Source organism: Protomyctophum parallelum, assembly GCF_964188405.1.
Source record: "Protomyctophum parallelum genome assembly, chromosome: 18".
Lineage (NCBI taxonomy): Eukaryota > Metazoa > Chordata > Actinopteri > Myctophiformes > Myctophidae > Protomyctophum > Protomyctophum parallelum.
Window position 1 is genome coordinate 9,985,763 of NC_139716.1, and position 20,564 is coordinate 10,006,326.

Below are 20,564 nucleotides of genomic sequence, written 5' to 3' on the forward strand. Positions count from 1 at the left end.
GCATAACATGATGCTGACACCAAAATGGGTGCCCGGTCAGAATGGGTTAAATGTTTTACTTAAAGGACCACTTCACCACTTTTCAACCTATCTTCATATAGTAGGTCCTCACTAATAATCATGAAAATATGGCACAATTTGTCTGTGTCTCATAGAAGGGCTGTGGGCAGTTCAGAAACCGTCCTCCAGTGACATAATCGATGGGGAATACAAGCTAATATAGAAACTGCAGGCTTTCTAGTCCTGAAAAGTTGCAATGCGAAAATGGAAGCCATCGTTCTCACGATAATGAAAATCTAAACATTTTTGTAAAATAAATCTTGTTTAAAAGAATATCTGCCTAATCACTGATGTCACTGGAGGACGGTTTCTAAACTTCCCACAGCCCTCCTATGAGACACAGACTGAGTAGAAAAAGATTGTGCCATTTTATCATGATTATTAGTGAGGACCTATACACTGACACGAAACAAGACAGGAACGCCCAAAAACATCACATCCGGTGTTTTACCCTGGGCAGAATTTTCTATGGCTGCCAATGCAACTTTTTCCAATCCTTAATCACATACGGCAAACACCTATGCCGATAATATCTAACTTGCGGAGGTAACGTGCCTTGTCCGCGGGCAACAGATCTTTCAACGTATGGCATTGCAAATACGTTAGATAATCGCTACTCTGCGCAATATTGTTTTGAAAATGCCGCAAATTGCATTGCAGTGAACGAGAGCAAATCACAAATCACAAATCTTACCCTGGGGGGTGGGCGGAGCCGCGGAGTCGCAGCTGACGCCCCTCCCTCCGCTCTGATGACGCGTTGTTATGTCAATGTATTAAAGATAGGTTGAAAAGTGGTGAAGTGGTCCTTTAAATAAAAGTGTCAATACTGCAATATAGAAAGTACAAACGTATTGTAATAGTAATCATTGTGCATTTCAGATTTTTCAAGTTTTCAATTGTATAAAAGTATTTTGAAATCTACAAGCTCACAATGCGTCGCATGACGACGCATTGAGCCGTAGATCGGCTATTTTCAAATAGGCTAGTCAAAATGTATATAGCGCGGTGGTTAAGTGGTTAATGTACCGTATATGTTTTGTAATAATAATAATCACAATCTACAAAGTAACTAAAATGTTCAAATAAATGTAGAGTAAAACAATATTTGTCTCTGAGATAAAGTAAAGGTATTGGAAATTGGAATTACTCAAGTAAAGTACAAATACCTCAAAACTTTACTTAGTTACTTTACACCACTGCTATTAGATAGCGATGATGGATTTCTGAATGTCAGCTTTGAAGGCCACATTTGTGGTTGTGGTAAGGTCGATACATAGAACTTTACATACAGTAGGTCTAGGGCAACTATACAAAAAGGTGACACATCACACATGATATGAAATGTTTTCCTTGAAGCATGAATGTAATCCACGCTGTGGGGCGAGATATCCGGACGGCGCCCCAAGCCGTGTATATCCTTAGGGCGAGCGTCTCTCAGAGAGAGAGATTTTTACCTGTACTTTTAAACAGAGAGAGAGAGAGGGTGGGGGGGAGGAGGTAAAGTGTCTAGTTATAGTGAGAGTTGAGGGGGCCCAAGGGCCAAGGGGGGTCATTTATGGTAGCCTACACTAAAATGTTTTATGGCCAAACTTACCTTTTAGATCATTGATTGGCTGACCAGACTATTGAAACAGTGGATCACAATTCAAAGGAGTTCATATCCATTTGCAATCCGGTGAATATGAACTGAATCTGATGCTGTAGCACACGTCTACTGCCCTCTGCTGCTCAATGGGAGAAATTGACTAATTATTGCAGCATAATGGGGTGATTTTTGTTTAACCGTCTATAGACCCCCTGATCAGAATGAGTTCTATGATATACTTGAGGGGTGCTTAGCTGGGGAGGAATGTGTAGAGAAGATCCTGATTGGCGACTACAATACGGATATGCGTCATAAGGAAGCTCCTGTGTTCAAGTCATTTAGTCGGTTTTGTGATCTGCATAGTATCAGTCAGCTAATTACCCAACCCACAAGAGTGTGTGATTCTTCTCAAACTGTCATTGATCTCATTCTGACCTCGGACAAATCCAGAATCTCAAAGAAAGGGGTTATTGTATGTGGGCTCAGTGATCATTTTATGATTTTCTGTACCCGCAAAATACAAAAACTCAAGTTTGACTGTCACAAAACAGTCATATCTAGGGACCTCAAAACCTACTCTAGTGAGGCCTTTAACCTTGAACTGGAGAATCTGGATTGGTCCGATGTGCTCAGGAGCTCACTAGTCGAAGAAGCATGGCTTGGCTTTAAAACCAAATTTACATCAGTACTAAACATCATGGCTCCTTTGAGAACCGTCAGGGTCAAAACCCGCTCGGAGCCATGGATGAATTCGGACATACTGACTGCAATGAAAGCCAGAGACAACAAATGCTCTGAACTTCTTAAATGCAAGTCCAAACTAGCCAAGTGCAAGCGCTTCGACAGTGATCTCCAAACCAAACTGTGCAACCTAAAAGCCCAGTGTAACAAGCTAAGAAACAATGTAATTGCCATGACCAAATCAGCCAAATGTAACTTTATCAATGATAAAGCCGAGGAAATCAAAAACAATCCTCGGGAGCTATGGAAGTTACTAAACAATCAACTAGGCTGTGGTCGGAAACTAAAAACCAGGTTTACTAACATAAACATCAAATCGAATAACACCCTCATCACTGACAAACTCGATGTAGCCAACCACTTGAACATCTTCTTTACAAACATTGCAACAAAGCTGGTTAGCAAACTGCCCTCCCACTCTGGGCGTTTTGGTGTAGAGCACATCAAAGCCTTCTACAAAAACCTTGGTGTTTGTAAAGATGATTTTAAAATGACAATGGTAACAACCGAGGAGGTACTTAAAAAACTGAGTGCCCTCCAACCCCACAAGGCCACTGGCCATGACAATATTCCCTCCAAATTTCTCAGAGACTCAGCCTTTTCCATAGCTCCAGTCATCACCCACATAGTTAACCTCTCCATCAAACAGGGACAGGTCCCCCAAGATTTTAAACTGGCCAAAGTAACCCCCTTGTACAAAAAAGGGAGTAAATTAGAACCCGGCAACTACCGCCCTATTTCTATTCTAAGCTCCATCTCGAAAGTGATGGAAAAAATAGTCTATGAACAGGTTGAAAAGTATCTTGCCTCTAATAAATTGCTGTACGAGTTCCAATCTGGTTTCAGAACATCCCACTCCACTGACACATGCCTCCTCTATTTGAGCGATCACATCAAACACGAGGTGGATGCTGGAAAATACTGCGGCATGGTCATGCTGGACCTCCAAAAGGCTTTTGACACCGTGAACCACTCCATACTGGTTAACAAGCTTAAAGCTATTGGTTTTGATAGCACATCAGTGAGCTGGATGCAATCCTACCTGGAGGGGAGAGAACAGATGGTGGAGGTGAACGGAACACTGTCCCCTCCCCTCCCAGTGAGCTGTGGCGTCCCACAAGGAAGCATACTAGGGCCTTTACTGTTCCTAATTTATGTTAACGACATGACTTCAGCTTGTGACTGCAACTTGTTCCTGTTCGCAGATGACTCAGCACTGCTGGTCTCGGACAGGAACAAACTGCAGGTTGAAAAGACCCTCAGCTCTGAACTCGGTAGAATCTGCACCTGGCTCGCTGATAACAAACTATCCTTACACCTGGGAAAAACTGAATCCATCCTCTTCGGATCAAATAGTAAACTCAGCAAGGCAGATGGCTTCTTGGTTAGAGTGGGTGACAATATTATCACACGAAAAGATGAAATTACCTACCTAGGTTCCATCCTGGAGGCCAATCTTTCCGGTGATAAAATGGCCACCAACGTAATCAAAAAAGTCAATCAAAGAACAAGATTCCTTTACAGGATCTCCTCACTGGTCAGCAAAAACACCTTGAAGACCTTAACAGGAGCCCTCGTACAAGGTTTCTTTGACTATGCATCCACCTCTTGGTACCACAGCACCTCAAAGGCCCTTAAAACAAGGCTCCAGACCTCCCAAAACAAACTGGTCAGGCTCCTACTTGGCCTCACCCCCCGAACCCACCTCACCCCTGCCCACTTTGACAGGCTGGGATGGCTTAGGGTCGACGACAGAGTACAGCATCTTGCAATGGGTCTGGTCCACAAGATTCGATACACCACCAAGATACCCATGTACCTGTCTAAATACTTCCTTAATGTAAACGAAGTCCACACCCACAACACCAGAGGGAGTGCAACAAACCATGTACAACCCAGATTCGGCACAAACAAGGGACTAAATTCTTTTCGCTCCTATGCCACCAAAATGTGGAACGCCCTACCAACAGTCATTAAGACATGTGAATCCCTTGACTCCTTCAAAACCGCTCTCAAAGGGCACCTACGGATGGCTGCAATTCGAAACTGGCCTCTGTAAAATCTGAATCCCCCCCCACCCCCCCCCCCCCATTTTCCCTCACTGTATATTGTATCTTTTCCCTTTTTTGCTTCCCATATGATGAATTCCTGTTCTGTACTTTAGCTACATAGAAATGTCTATTTGTATGTCTCTAAATGTCTGTATGTCTTTAAATGTTTTGATGAATTGAACAATGTGGACCCTGTTGTAAACAAGTGTAATGCTTAATTGGGTCGTCCACTCACAGTTGACAGTCTTTGTATTGAGTTTGTGCTTAAAATGTACTGTAAATTCTACAAACTGTTAATAAATATTTCAATCAATCAATCAATCCCTAAAAAGTTAACATTTATAGCATTTATAACCGGCTCCAATGCACCAAAGGACTTTCTTTAAGGAAAGGTTTGGATTGTGGGTATTCAGTATTAGTGGTTGTTAATGCTTGCTCTTTGGCACAGCTAAAGTAGACTTATTCCTGTGTATATAGGCAACGTATAAGTGCAAGACGGAAAAGAGCTTATAGATGCATTTTCTTGTGCATCAACTATTTTCAGTACTTCTGTAATCTTTGATTTTTCTTTTATTTATTCATGAAATTTGAAAAATTTGAATTTTGTTCTCAATTCATGAAGTTTCGCGTATTTTTTGGCAATATTTTTTTGAAAATATTTTGAAATAAAAATGTGGGAAACAAAAAATATTGGCATCCATAAAAATGTGTTCGTGACCTACAAATGAGCCCTGATTGACCCAGTGGGCTACTGGACCTTCTGAAGGTCAACTTGAAAAACACATCGTGTATGGGGGATCCCTAACAACATATTTTTCAAATAGGTGTGCGGCTAATGAAATACATATCAAGTGACCTCCCAGCACCTGCATTTCTCATATCAAATGAAGTCACAGCTTTTGATTGCCAGCATTTTATAAATAGTGTAAAAACTCCCAAAGTGATGTACATTTTTTTATTGGGATGACATGGCATATTTCCGATTTGAATATATTTGACAGCATGTTTCTTTCACAAGTACGATGGGTTGCCTGTATTGTGAAAACAAAATATTTTATATAGCATAAAATAACAAGCTATGTATGCGAGAGAAGAGAACACTGGGCTTTAGTGCCATCTGTTGTTCATTTGGCTCGTGTTCTCAAACCTTTTCACATCAAGGACAACTGCAAACTAAACACCTGATGCACAAACTTGGACAGTGCTGTAATCTGAATCAGTTGTAAAGATATGAAAGTGTCTATACCAACACATTTTCCCCTGGAACCAACTTTGAGAACCACTGGTCAGATTCATTTGATAAACAAAACAAAAAAACTCCTTGCTGAAGTTGCTGCCCAGGTAAAAAAATATAAAGTATTAAATATCCAAATGTCTTTTCTTTATGCCAATATTTATACGAGACATTTTTGCTAAAACAATTTTAGTATAGTTGGCTATGAACTTTGTTATACTATTATGGTATAAAACAGACTCCCAATAAAACACTTAAAATGAGCACTGTAATCTTGACAACATAAAGCCAAGTAGCAAACTATTATATATATGTCACATAGATGCTTACAGAAATACTGTGGAAACAGTCGATTTTAAAATATGGAACTGTCATTCTAGGTTTTTTAGAAAAAGAAAAAAAAAGCTGATGCATCCAAAGAACGCTAAATCTAATGAAACAGTCGATTTTAAAATATGGAACTGTAATTCTATGTTTTTTAGAAAAATAAAAAAAAGCTGATGCATCCAAAGAACGCTAAATCTAATGAAACTGAGATGGATACAAATTTTGAGTAGGCTATAGATGCACAGGTCATGTAGCTACAGATACCTGGCCTCATTTTCTGAAGTTAGGCATTACATATGATTTTACACTATCTTAACAGATGGGGAAATAAATTATTTCTTAATTTCTTAGCGAGGTTAATCTTTTAACGTGCAGGTTTGTTTTAGAATCTAAAAATACATGGTGTGGATGGGAATCTATTAAGTGGACAAGCATGTACCCCACTAGTCTTTCTCCACGTCAGCAAAACCCGTTTTAGTGGTATGGGTTTTTCATTCCCGTCTTTTGCATTTTGGGCATCAACATAAAATTCACTTTCAAAGACTCTCCTTCAGTCTTTGATAAGACATTCTATAAAATGGGTAGAAATTCCTGTGTTTCAACCTTGAGAAAAAGATTTAAGGGAATGTGAAGGGCTTAAAATTCCGTAACGCTAATACTCTGCACTGGTTAGTAGTAGTGGTGATGCTGCTTTTATTGAATATGATAAATAGGAACTCAGATCTTGTTGTCATTCTGAAGGGATGGTTTTCTTCTTGCCAAAGTCAATGCGGTAATTCTCCTTGATGTGTCTGTAACGGCAGCTAGCTCCCCGGTTGCAACCAACATTCCTCCAGAAGAAACACTCCCTTTGTGTGAAAACAACAGTGTCAATTAAGCAGGTTTTTCTGGTTTGGAAATAAATTACATTCAATAACAGTACATTTTAATTACTTAGTTGGTGAAGGTGTGATAAATGCATCAAACACGACATTGAAAACAGCAATTTGGTGACTGTATTTGTGCCATATTTTGTATTTACTTGATCAAGTATTGGTGCTGCACAGCACTACATTAGGTTAGTTTCTTTTTTGGTAATAGTGCTCTTTTAAGTCACAACTGTGCGGGCCAAATATGATAGAAAATTCTTAGTTCATAAGAGCTGATTACTATATGCAATGGCAGCGTTTATTTCAAAACATGGCCAGTCATAGGTAACTCACTTATCTGGCAAGAACTCTGCATTGCAGGCTGATTTGGATATGCCCATGCCACGCGAGAGCCTGTCTGGGTATCGCACAACAATATTTACGCCCATCAGCAGGTAGCCCTGGAGAAGAGTAGGGAGACAGGGAGGAGAAGGTCATTACACTCTGTACAGTCCTAATTATTCCTGTGTAACTGATAATAGCCAAGACTGTTCAACCAGATGGCACATACAAATAGCAAATAACTCAAACTCTTGTCAGGTGCAATGATTCATTCCCATCTTATATAGCTCTTTACTCTTTGCTTAATCTGACCCGTTTTTCACACATACAGCTCTGTTATAACACATATTTCCCCATCATTCGGTCAAGCAATTATATTCAAACATCATAGGTATACCCTTCTATTTGAGTCTACAATATTTTGGTAACAGAAAGCAATTTTGTGGCTCCTTCCAAGTTCCAACCTAAACTCACTTATCGGTACAGGAGTTCTCAATCTAGTCCCGAGTAATGTAGACCTAGTTTATTTTAGTTGTTTAATCAACATTACTTTTTCCAAGGCAGCATACTTGCCTTATTCAAGACACTGGGGTTCAAACCTATAGCCTACAAATCCATCCAATCACCCTACTCTCCATGTTGTACTTACATGAAACAGTTTCATTGCTTCTTGACAGTGTTTTGGGTTGGTGAAATTGATAAAGGCACATCGTCTGTAACTCAGGACCTTAACACTGTGGACAACTCCAGCGCTGCAAGAGAGCGATACGTTTAAACATTTTATGTAGATAGTATACCCACCCCACCATTTATTTTATGGACACCAAGGAATATAAAAAATATTAAAATAGACAGAAGCCAAGAAAATACAAATATCTAATGACTACAAACAGAAAAAATGAAATTGTTTGACCAACTCAAGTTTACCAAGTGTGTAATAACCTGAGCAAGCATAGTTAACTGATCGCATTAAAAGGTGATGCAATTTATCTTTTTTTAAATAAGTAGTAAATAACTTAATTCCAAGTGTTTGCTCAGTAACGGGGGACTCCCCGTCTCTCCAGATTTTTAGTGAAGAGAAAATAAATGTTCAAGTCAAGGATACTGATTCCTTCCATTCAGGTAGAGAGAAAGAATACAGGATGACAAGTGAAATTGGAAGTGATAAAAATAAATGAAAAGGTTGAGCGGACAAAATTGGTGTCCCAACACTATGGCAATGATTACCATCAGAATAGAGCTTAATAATAAATCACTTGGGCCAAGTTTAAGTGCCAATACATTCAGTGTTTATAGAACAAGAGCCGTCAAGAACACTGATCAGTTCCTTGACACAGATAGTAACTCAACATACCTTAAAAGTGATGGTATTACATGCAATGACGTTTCTTACCGGTCAAATAAATCCTTCACCATGGTCTCTGTCACATTCTTTTCCAAGTTCCCTACCCAAACTGGAAATAGTTCCCTGTCAAGGAGAACAGTAATAAGGTACATTATTCTTTTTTGCATCCAACCTTATTCATGCTTTGTGACCAAAGTCCAGGGCTGTAGTGGTGGGCGATTGTTGTTTTCACTGCTTTGAACGAGTACGTTTCTTTTCTTCCACGGTTGCTGAGGCATTGTTGTGTGTAGAGCAGGTACTGAAGCCAAAATGCTTTGTTGCTTACAGCAAAGGTGTGAGGATGCATATGCACACCCACTTGTAAACCCGTTACCATTTGGCTCATGAATAGAGAGGGGGGGCGCGTTATAGCATGTATGCATGTGGACAACCATGCACATCTGTACCATACCTGTGCGTGAAAACATACCGAGTGCCATGTGAAGCAACCAATACAACCCTGGACATGTCCATTCAAACGCTTATTTTCAACTGTTGAAAATACTGTATGCCATTATTTGGACAAAAAAGGAAAGGTCCCACACTCTCCACATTTATTAACAGCAAACCTTTTTTAAGCCATTGGTCTATAACAGACCAATGGCTAATAAACACCAGCTTTGATCAAAGCCTGCCTCAGAGCACTCTGCTCATATCAATCTGCATCTGCACTTCCACATCAGCATCGTAAAATAGGTGCCGGCCCGGTACAACCTTTAAAAAGGACCTACTTTTTGAGCCGAATACCCGCGGACATATTTTTTATGCTAAATAGCCTAAATAAAACCCATGTTACTTATAGCCCTTTTGTGTCGACAGTCTATTATTATTTTATGTACATTTGAGAGTTCGCATTTTGTACCTTTCAGTTATTAATTTCACCAGGACAGGCCATTAGCCAGCTGATATGCCATGTTGCAGCGAGTCAGGTTCACCTTATGTTGGCACAAAATGACTGATAAGAGGACAATTACATTTACTCACTGTTCTTGTTGATGTTGGTCATCTACTGTGGCTTTCTTGATAACAGGATTAGGATTGGGGCGAGTCTGGACAATTGGTTTATTATGAACTGGAACCCAAGGTTTGTTGCTCACAGACTGTGATTGAGGAGGACAGGGTCGAGTGGCAGCTAAAGGAACTGGATAGAGACTGGTGACATTCTTCATCTCAGCTGGTGGGAGAGGAGGACCAGGAGTTGGATGGATCCCATTATTAATGGTTCCTAAACAAAAGTATGCATTCACATTAGTATTCAATGGTCAATTGGGTACAATAGGCAAGCACACTAATTGGTTTTAGTTGACACAAGATTCAAACGTCAGCCAGGCGAGTTGTCGAGTCAGTTGAGGTATCAAGGACGTATGGTTTGCAGCCATGTTAAGTGTTTGTGCACCATTACAGCCCAACTAGTAATTCAGAATTTACAAAGAAAATGCAAGTGAACCTCAAACAAGCACTTACATTTCCTTTTAAGCAATGCAGCATCAGCACACTGAGCACAGAACTCTCAAGAAGAGTAATAGCACGCGACATGCAAAGACTTACCTGGTCTCCAATGTAACTCCGACAGCACCTCTAGCGCTTTATCTATATTCCCATGAATTATTAAGGCATTTGAGCTCTGCTCCCGACTGAAGCCATACCCCTGAAACAGCAGCACAGGATCCACAGATGAGCAACTGCACATTATGGGCAAAGTATTCTATAAGACACCAGACCTCCCGTGTCCTGCTCATAACTGAAACAGAATCAGTACAGTTACTGTAGCTCACCATTAGTTGTGTTATCTGCACACGCATCAGTTCCTGGGCCGCATCTACACAAGAGCTATCCAACTTCAGAACTTCCTTAAAGGCTATGGCAGCTTCTTCATATCTCTGTGTGGGGAAAGGGAGCCGTCATTAATGCAAAACGGGTGCATGCTTTTGGTTAGACATACCATTGGTCCGACATCTCAAACCCTCACCTCCCACGGGGCAGCACACCTAAACCTAACCCTCTCCCAACCCTTAACGCACGCCTCACCAACTTTAATCCGGTCGTTTTAACGCACCCCTCACCAACAGTATTCTCAAATGTATCACATAACAAAGGCAACCCAGAGATGTGCATAGCTGAGCCTTGCGGCTCACCACAGTCATTTCTCTTTGAATACTAAAGACAAACAGTAATAGTTTGATGGTCTTGTGTATGTTATTACGGACAGTATGACATGCACTGGTGTATGACAGGGACATTTAACCCATTCTGACCTGAGATCAGATTCATACGAGGTTTCCGCCGGACACACACTGGTCTGATGAACGCATTCTGACCTGAGATCAGATTCTAAAAATGTCAGTCGTTCTTCGATTTTTCAAAAATAGCAGACCTACATGAGCTTGTAGATCTGCTATTTTTCAATAGCTAAAGCATAACATGATGCCGACACCAAAATGGGTGCCCGGTCAGAATGGGTTAAAAGTGGGGTATCTCGAGCCACATTACTGTACCTCAAACATCTCAGCTGCATGATATATATATATTTTTAAAGAGTGAAGTGAGGGTCGCTCTTATCATCGTACATCATCATGACGTAACATGTCGATTTGCTCATACACATGACGTAAATTCTCCATTAATTGTGGATGGGAATTTATTTTGTAGGACAAAAATAGCCAATTTGCTCAGACACATGAAGTAAATTCTCCATTCACCGTCAATGGGAATTTGTGTAAAACGAAAATCTACACTAATAGCTGAATTTAGGAGGCGTTAGCAGCCCTCAAAAATAACCCCACCCGTGTTAAGTGAGGGGCGCTCTTATCAGCATGCACTGCCAATCACAATTTGTGTCCTCACCTTAGTCCTCAATGTTTGCGTCTACACAATGTTTGTCGAAGGCAGCTGGCCATCCATTGTTTGTGTTCACACAAACCCTCAAAGCTAGACATAGGAGGGGCTAGCGCCCCTCAAAAATAAAATACCAGCTCTATTTTTTGAGTTGATGACACACGTGGACTTACCTTCAGACCAGCCAAAGCCCTGCCCTTCCTGTAAAGGCCTTTGACCCAGCCAGGGCACATGGTTAGGGACACCTCTGCATCAGTCAGGGATTTCTCAAATGTTTGCATTTTTTCAAAACAGAAGGATCGGTTGCCAAACAGCCTACAACACAATATAATTTACTTGGTTTGATGAAGAGCAAGTGAGTGTTGAAAGAAGCACCGTTTTAAACTGCAGAAAAGTAGCTGTAATGTAATGGGTCAAATTAGTGGTGCCCTACTTGTATTCTGTAGGGTTGTACTTAATTGCTTCTGTGAAGTAAGTGATCGCAAGATCAAATTGTCCAGAGCTTGCATATGTATTTCCAAGAACTGAAAAAAAAGGGAAAAAAAGAGGGGAAAAAGTCAATATTTTTTCCATGGAAGGAAAATACATGATTATTAACACTTGATGGCCAGGACGTGTCCAACGTCTTCATATTTACACCCGTAGGAGGATGATATTAATAAGACAAGACATTGAAGAATCTCACCTGCAAACTCTGTGCTAGTTTGTATATTATCTTTAAAGCCCATCTTTCTTGGACTCTCAATAGTGAGTGCATTCTGTTAAAGGAAGACAATACATTGTCATCAGCCAAAGAATATAATTGGGTTCATAGAATATAATTCAGTTCATAATTTTAATAATTACTCTTTGTCACAAGTTCTAATCAACACAAATGCTGCATTTTCATGTAACTGAATATGAAGTGCTTTGAGCAACACTAATTAAAGCACGGTCATACAACAAAATATAAATGAGTCCTTAAAATCCCGTCAACATGGTCAGCAAATGGAAAAGGATAGGTTCGTTATCAAATCTATGACAACACACAGAATAACCTAATGTTACATGTTTTAGGCCTTATTTGAACTGTCCACACAGCTTTATTTATGGATACGACTGACGATAAAAATCACAGTTAACTACCCACAGTCTAAAGGTTAAGCAAAGTTAACCGTCAACGCAGTCCAAAGGTTAAATGTTTACCAAAAAAGGTCCAAATGCCTAATGGAGTAGAGACCCACCTCTTTTATATGGTTCTGTACTTCATTAGATTGTTCTTTGGGCGGCGGTTGAGTTTGTTTGGAGACTTTAGTTTCTCCTGTAACTGGGTTCTTTTCTTCTTTAACAGTGTTCTTTTTCTTCTCCTTCTGCTCCAATTTACGGTTGACTATGAGAGCAGCATTACTCACAAAACTGCTGCTCATATCCAATTCCTGAAGAAAGACCAAGGTAGTTTAAAAAAAACAAAAAAAACATGTATAACATATATACACGTTTACAGCTAAAAGATATGATTTAGTGTTTCATTAAGGACGAGCTGTAATTGTCTGGTACCAATAACATACCTCAGAGGTGCTCGAGTCACTCTCCTGTTCACTGTCCTCATCACTGCTGGCAGTGAAGTATAGGGATTCCTCCAGAGTTTCAGATATGGTGCGCTGGTCTTTACTGGAATGGGCATTATCTTTGGGAAAACTTCCATTAACGGCTTTGCTGTCCCCTTTAGACTGCTGCGAGCCGTTTGTTACCTGTCAAACAAAGCGAAATGACAGTCAACTTTGTCGCCACTGTGCTACTCACTGCCTGAGAAAATCTGAACACAAGCAAGATACTGTATAGTTGCTCGCCACACCAAATAGCACTGATGACCTACAACATGTTGCATTATTTAGTGATACCCAAGACTAATGATAATACCACATGCCGTGCATTGCAGTGTGCTCTGTGCATGTGTGTTTCTAGGCATATGCAACAAAGCATGCAGTGCATTGCAATGATTGCAGTGTGCTATGCATGGGGTGTCTACTAGGCATAGTAATGCAATAATACCACCTGCAGGGGGCACCATTCCACCGTACCTGTGCTATGATCACTATACATATTATTTTGCCATTTTTATACCACCGCTTATCTTGTTATTCAATATTCATTATGCTTAAGTCATGGAGTCTAAACCAAAATTATTTTAAGCCCGATTCATATAGTACTTTGTCACACAGCGAGAATAGCTGACCTACATGATTCACAATGCGTTATGGATACGAGTTCAAATGAACGAGTCATACTACTTATTTTATCTATATCCTCATTTTGATCCGGGGTCAACGTTTCTCAGACCAAGAACTTAGCTGAGAGAGATGAAGCTTACGAGCTTGTAGATCTGCCATGTTTTACAGGGATGCTGAGGTGATTAATGTTAAAAGAAATATCCTAAAAAAAGATTTAGCTGCCCCCCTGCAGTAACTCTGAGGACCTCCCCAGCTGGCCTGGCAAGATCAGCTGCCATTTAAGGTTACATGCGACCAGTGTATCCTATTTGAATTCGAACCTTAATTCGAATTGAACATTATATTTTTTGGCAGTGTAACAACCTGCCATGTATCCTAGGTCAGCTATTCTCTGCCGTTCGCGGCTCACAATACCATAACACGATGGAGGATAAGTTAGGCTTTACTATAGTGTACTTGAAAATAATGTAACAAATAAAATCTTCAACATGCATTGTAGGCCTAGAGCCTACAACAGGAAAAGGATGACCACTGCTTTTTTCGGTACGTCGTTTTGAATTTAATAACCTTTGAAGAATATCATAATCATGTGTGACTTAAAATAGCGCGATCGAATGTCGGAAGATATTCCACAATCGCCAGTGACGAGAAAGAAAAACACAGCCGCTCGCAGCCTGCCACCATTCTCCATAGCATTTCATTGGAGACTCAATTACCCAGTGGCCCTCAGAAGTGAGCGTCGCTTGTTTTTTCCCGCGCCACATGATCCAAACGTGTGACGTATCACAACGCAGCCGCGGAAAAGCTTGTATGTCTCAAATCATGGATAATGTGTCCGCACAAAATGCGGTATAAAAGATTACCAGCACATGCAATGAAATACAAAAGTCCTAGTCCTCTTGATTAACATTGCTTCCCTGTGTGGCAGAGCACACAAGCAATGTCTGCATGAGATTAACTTTCCTAGCCTCGCAAAGCCTTCATGTGCCTTTGCAATGCATATTGCCCCATGGAGATTTAAGTCTGGCCCCTCAATTGTCAGAGGACTTCACGGCCGAAGTGGTGACGAGCCAACCGTCTGGAAGCAGGCTATAACCAACCAGGGCCCTCGATGCCAATATGGGGCGGGGCATTGCAGGAAAGTAATCTAACAACACTGAGAGAGACGAGACCAATATCCACGCAGTGATATTAGTATCTCTACACGAGGCTAGAACTTTCCATCTCTATAGAGAGTATGCACAATTGCACATGCATGATTTTCCCATCAGGACACGCCCCCCTCATCTAGACTGAGTGGCAAAACATTGAGCAGCATGGAGTGTTGGAGTTTGGAAGCGCTCGTTGGAAATCACTCAACCGCCCAGCGTACCACCCATTTCTAAATGTCACAATGCAGGAGGCAGCAAAATGTTGTGTTATTGAAAACAAGCACTTCCAAACTCTGACACTTATAGTCAAATAGTCAAATATCAAATGCAGGGCATTTCTTGACAGAAAGTAGCTCATAACGTTTCTATGGTGTTATTTTGTGCAAAACCTCCTTATTGGCAATTTCCCCTACCATAAGCCCTAAATGAATTGCAATTGAATGGTGCCATTTCCATCGCTCAAACTTAATTAATTTTTTGTATACATCCTCTCTTCATAATGTAAATAATATCCCAAGCGGCACACTTTACTACTTATTTCAATGGAAATAAACAAATTAGCACAACACCACAACGCCCCATTCAATGCAATTCACTGAGGGCTTATGGTAGGGGAAATAGCCAATAAGGAGTTTTTGCACAAAAGAAACACCTGGACCTCTTTGGTGGGGACGTAATAACTACAAAGAAAGGTAATAAAGCCTTCTAGCATGGAATTCTCCTTTAATGCAATCAGACAGGACTTTTCTGTTTGGATGTATGGGCTGTCAAGGCCAGAAAGTAGTTTTATGCCACTCAGTGGGCGTTCCCGGCATAACTTCAGAGTATGATGATGTCATGTGCATACCCTCTATAGATTCACAAGCTATGTGAAGGACAGATAACAACTGACTAATTTGGCAGTTGTTGCTCGGGCAAAAAGCAATAATTACCTTTCCATTTTCTGCATCCGGTTCTTCCTTCTCCAACTTTCTCTCACACCGTTTTCTCTCCCTTTGTTTCTGTTTAAAGACAACAGAGGAGTGGTAAAACAGTACTTTCACACAATCTAATGTTTGGGTTATTATTGTGAATGCCCTGCTGACAGGATGGGCATTAGAAGATTAAACCCATTCTGGGCGGGAACCCCTTTTGGTGTTAGCATTACGCTATGCTTTAGCTATTGAAAAATAGCAGATCTACAAGCTCACAGCACGCCACCGAGCTTGTAGGTCTGCTATTTTTGAAAAATCAAAGAACGACTGACATAGAAACATAGCTTTTTCAGAAAACTGTCAGGATGTAGATAGCCCTGGAACATGACTCTCGTATTCATACGAGAGTCATGACGTAACTTCACCCTGGTTTTTGCGAACGCTACATTTACAAATAATTAAAATATATAAACATTCGCACTTCAAATATAAAGTACTCACAAAGTGTCCCACGGGTGTTAGTTAGTAGCAGCGCCAGCGATTAGAATTTCTGCATCCCGCATTGTTTAATAAAAAGCATTTTTATCCGAGGTGTTATTTTGCCATTGGCTTTCAACTACGCGCCCCTATCGGTCGGGAGGAGGGTGGCACTCGGTGTGTTCGATATAGGTAGGCTGACCGCCCTGCCAATACAGACTAATAGGCGAGTGCGCTCCCGGTGTGCAACTGTGGATTTCCCAAACGAACCCCGTTTGAAAAAAGTAGCCGGGGAGCTCGGACAAAAATGCTTTTTATTAAACAACGCAGGACGCAGCAATTCTAATCGCTGGCGCTGCTACTAACTAACACCCGTGGGACACTTTGTGAGTACTTTATATTTTAAATCTGAATGTTTATATATACGGAAATCTTGTAAATGCAGCGAGCGCAAAAAACAGGGCAAAGTTACTGCATGACTGTCATGATAATCATCATGGCAGTCATGTCCCAGGGCTAGGATGTAGAAGACATTTTTAGAATCTGATCTCAGGTCAAAATGGGTTAAAAACAAAAAGTCACCTGTTTTTTAACCTTCTTCTTCTCAGCCTTGTTTTTGCATCGTTGCTCCTCTTCTATTAACTTCTCTGCTCTAGCTGCTCGTGCTTTCTTTAATTCATCCTCTTCTATTATCTTGTTTGCTCTGATTTTTGCATTTGCTGCTCTGTTTGATTCTCGTAGTGCTTCAAACTAAAAGTGGGGTGGAGTTAAACAACACATGTTACAGTCAAGAGTCCAAAGGTTTGACAAAAGCAGAACCAATAGAGAGAATCAACTGACTTTAACATGGCAAACTAAATTTGTCCTCACATCTCCAACAGGATCCTCTTCTGATAATTGATGAAATGTAGGCTCAGAGTAGCCGGGATATGTCAGACAATTGTCCATTAATCTTCTATTATTATTTGACGAAAGCCCGGGGAAGCAGAAATCACTTGGGCGGCCGATACCATTTTGTACATCCATACCTTTGAGATGGAACAGAAAGTGCTTTAGCATCAACACTGTGCACTAAAACACAAGATAAAGGACAGCAAGATAAAGAAAAAGACTCCAGAAAAGTATAGAAACTTTGGCTGCCAGTTCAGATCCAGGAACACTCCGTTATAACCAACAGTAATGTTCTGACAATGTGCATTGTGACAAAACAAATGGTACAAGAAAATGTCCAAACTGCATCAAAGAAATATGTACGTACCTATAACTGTCATTGTCTGTCGACCAGGAGCAGACAATTCCAACAGATCCAAATGCTAGAAAGAGAGGAGTTAAAAACAGAAGGATCTCATAATGTACCATAAATACTGCAGAGTCATTAGCAACATTCACCAAGACAGGCATGATAAATTCCATTAGCCAATGTTCAGGGTTGGACTGGGACGGGTAAAAAAATTCAGCCCTGCCATTTGGCCCAGACCGGCCCACCACAAATGGGCACGCAGATACTCTACCTAGAGTACACAAGCCATAATTCCAGTTATACTGAAAGATATGCCTCCATGTTTTGATAATTTCCATAATATAATAATCCTAAAACGGGGGGTGATGCCCACTATGTGCATACCCATGTAAATGTATCCATTTATCTATATAATAGTAGTGGTAAATTAATTAGCATACAATATTCAGTACAGTACAATACTAATGACAGGTGATCCACCCAACTATTACCTACGGGCATGTATGCGCATAATATTATCTGACTAGATCTATTGGATTGTTGCACTTGTACATTGACTACAAGTCAACTGAAGCCAGAGGCTGTTCAATAAAGTTTTGGATTTAGTTGGTTATGGAATAGGGACGGGTATATGCTTTAGTTCCGACATACTAACAGTCCGACAGTCATTAGACCGTCGGGACACCCTACCCCTAGCCTCGGTACCAGGCTTTCATTTTTGTTGGTGCAAAAATTGAAAGCCTGGAGGAACGCATTGGCCGCTCTGGTCTTAAAGTGGGAGTCAACCCTTCCGGGTGGGCGTCGCTCCAAATGATGTGACGTAGCGCTGCACTAGGGGGGAGAGGAGGGGCCGGGGGTGACGGACAGATCGATGAGATCCAATCAGGGCGTGCGCAAATGTCAGCCGCGACCCGCCCCTCTAGACCAGAAACCTAACACGTTAGCTCAGGCTACCCTACCCCAAACCCTAACCCTAACCGCAAGCACGACACAACGCATGTCGGACCAGCACATGTCGGGAGCGACGGGTGATTTCTGCATTATCAGACCTTTGGTGTGTCTGTCGGATAAGCGTACGCACCCCATAGGGACAACGGATCAACCAACAACATGCACAGAGGGGAGAGAACGGGCTCATCTGTGCAATGCAGGAGAAAGGTGCAAAATCATACTAGCCACTACCAGAGACAAAGGACAGTTTTAACAAGACAGAATCCAAGTGGAGTCAGCAGCTGGCTGTACGCCTGCACATGACACTGCTTGCAATGGATAATGAAAACACTATACTGGAAGACGAATGAGACATTTTACACCCACAGTTGCCCGATTGCACGGGGGAAATATGTTTGACAGAATCTACTGTTTGCCTTGGATTATGCAATAAAATTTTAATTTTTAACCAAAGACAATATTTGCCCTTGCATCATACCCACCATTGCGACCAGGTAGCCCTGTTTCACGGTGGCTAGGGTTAGAAATTAGAATCTACACCATCATACTGGGCATAGAACAATTAAGATCTGATGAGTGGCCGAAAGATTATTAAATAATCAATTTGGCCTTGAGTGTTGCACCGCTTCACTTCCTGTTGTTTCACCATCATAACACTTAACATTACGCCGATTTCTTTCTCTTGGAGTAAAAATAAAAAGAATTGTTTCCAATCCATCACATACTCCATCTAGATCATAAGCACAAAAACAGCACCCTTGCTCAGAGATAATCTCATATCCAATACCCATTTCCAATACAATTTAATTTACACATCAGCAAACAAAAGGCGAGATAACCATCAAACCATGTACCGTCTGTCCACATAGGGTAGATATTAATTTGAGTTTCAGTACATGTGTATAGGGGAAGGGAATCAACATCATGGAGAATGTGTTTAGGTACAAACAAAGGTGCTTCTTGCATACATTATTTGACTCCTTATTGTGGCTCAGGAGGAGCTCGCAAAACAAACGGTACATTTCCCACAAGATTTGCAAACACAATGCTGCTAGCATTCACCTAGCATCGCCAGGCTTTCAGCAGTGCCAGTATACCCGTGTGGAAAGCCTGGTTTCCATTTAATTTGCTCAGATCCGGATTTGAACCCGCCTACTGCCTGTATCCCGTAATTTGCACCCACACTCGCGCATTTCCGTATCCGCTCTAGATCGGATCTGGAACCTAAAAAGCCATAGTTGATTATTGATCATTGAAACCAGTCTACGCACATTCTGACTGACGTCTGACAGTGGTGCGTGTCGATCAAAACAATATAACTGATCTACAAAGATGACAACGCGTCCGCGTCGAGCTGTCGACCTCTTGTAGGTCTGTTCTACTTGGGAGCAGCGTCGTTCGTACTATATAGTATAACTATAAATTAAGGTGGCATTACCAATTAAACGTGAATAAAATCACATATATATATACACACACACTGTATGTACAAAGGGTCATTGACTAAAATGTTATTTGGAGCAAAGGCTCGCTCTAGCAGGCTGTTCTGCTGCTGCTGGTTGGCACTTCCCCGTTCAGAACTTCTTATCGAAACTTAACACAATCACAGACAAGTTTGGACGCTCATACTCACGACCATGCGGACGCTTGCATATTCTGGAAAGAGGGGAAAACAAAGAAAAGGGCACGTTATAATGGGAATACGGATAAAGAAAGCCCGTTATACTGTAGTACATGTCATAAAAATAAATCAGCTGGAGGGAAAAAACAAAAACCCCAACAAGTTAGCAATATCCCCTTAGCCACATTAGCTACAAACTTTTTTTTGGTAGGAATCAAACGTCAACATTTCACCCACCTGTGAGGTCTCTATATCGTGACATGTTTAAAAGTGTCCCCTGTTCGCCGGGTGTTTTTTCTTCAAACAAACAACAAACAAGCTCCGCATAAATATTCAACTTGACTCGTATATTATTTAAACCCAAACATCTGAGCTTTGAACTTTTTTGCCACGCACTATTCCGCCTGTCGCCACGGCGCGCGCTACTCCAGTCAGTCAGTCAGCGCTCAGCAGCCTTTTGTTTGGCGTAGTGTTATACGCATGCGCTAGTTTTTGCCGTGACTTATTCTGTTCTTGTGATTGGCCATCCAGCTCAACGGTGCATTACCACCACCTACAGTGCATACTGTATAATAATAATAATAATGATGATG

The 20,564-nt window shown here is 41.1% G+C and overlaps 1 protein-coding gene across 1 annotated transcript; it reads right to left on the minus strand.

The window, feature by feature from the left end:
* Positions 1-5,378: 5,378 nt before the first annotated feature.
* Positions 5,379-20,398, minus strand: LOC310875911 (uncharacterized protein). Its single transcript, XM_083789345.1, has 18 exons — positions 20,209-20,398; positions 19,984-20,006; positions 17,418-17,472; positions 17,030-17,187; positions 16,742-16,909; positions 15,701-15,769; positions 12,955-13,137; positions 12,631-12,822; positions 12,093-12,165; positions 11,841-11,931; positions 11,581-11,722; positions 10,348-10,452; positions 10,121-10,220; positions 9,557-9,797; positions 8,582-8,656; positions 7,838-7,940; positions 7,201-7,307; positions 5,379-6,846 (listed from the first exon to the last, which is right to left on the minus strand). The coding sequence occupies exons 1-18, from the start codon at positions 20,231-20,233 to the stop codon at positions 6,729-6,731; spliced, it is 2,028 nt and encodes a 675-aa protein (XP_083645471.1). The 5' UTR covers positions 20,234-20,398; the 3' UTR covers positions 5,379-6,728.
* Between the last annotated feature and the right edge of the window lie 166 nt (positions 20,399-20,564).

Excerpts from the sequence above, each read along its gene's own strand:
- LOC310875911 (XM_083789345.1), bottom strand. The coding sequence starts at position 20,233 with ATGTCACGATATAGAGACCTCACAG. Across the intron at positions 20,007-20,208 it reads ACGATATAGAGACCTCACAG|AATATGCAAGCGTCCGCATG; the intron begins GTGGGTGAAATG and ends CCCTCTTTCCAG. Across the intron at positions 10,221-10,347 it reads TGCAGATAACACAACTAATG|GGGTATGGCTTCAGTCGGGA; the intron begins GTGAGCTACAGT and ends CTGCTGTTTCAG.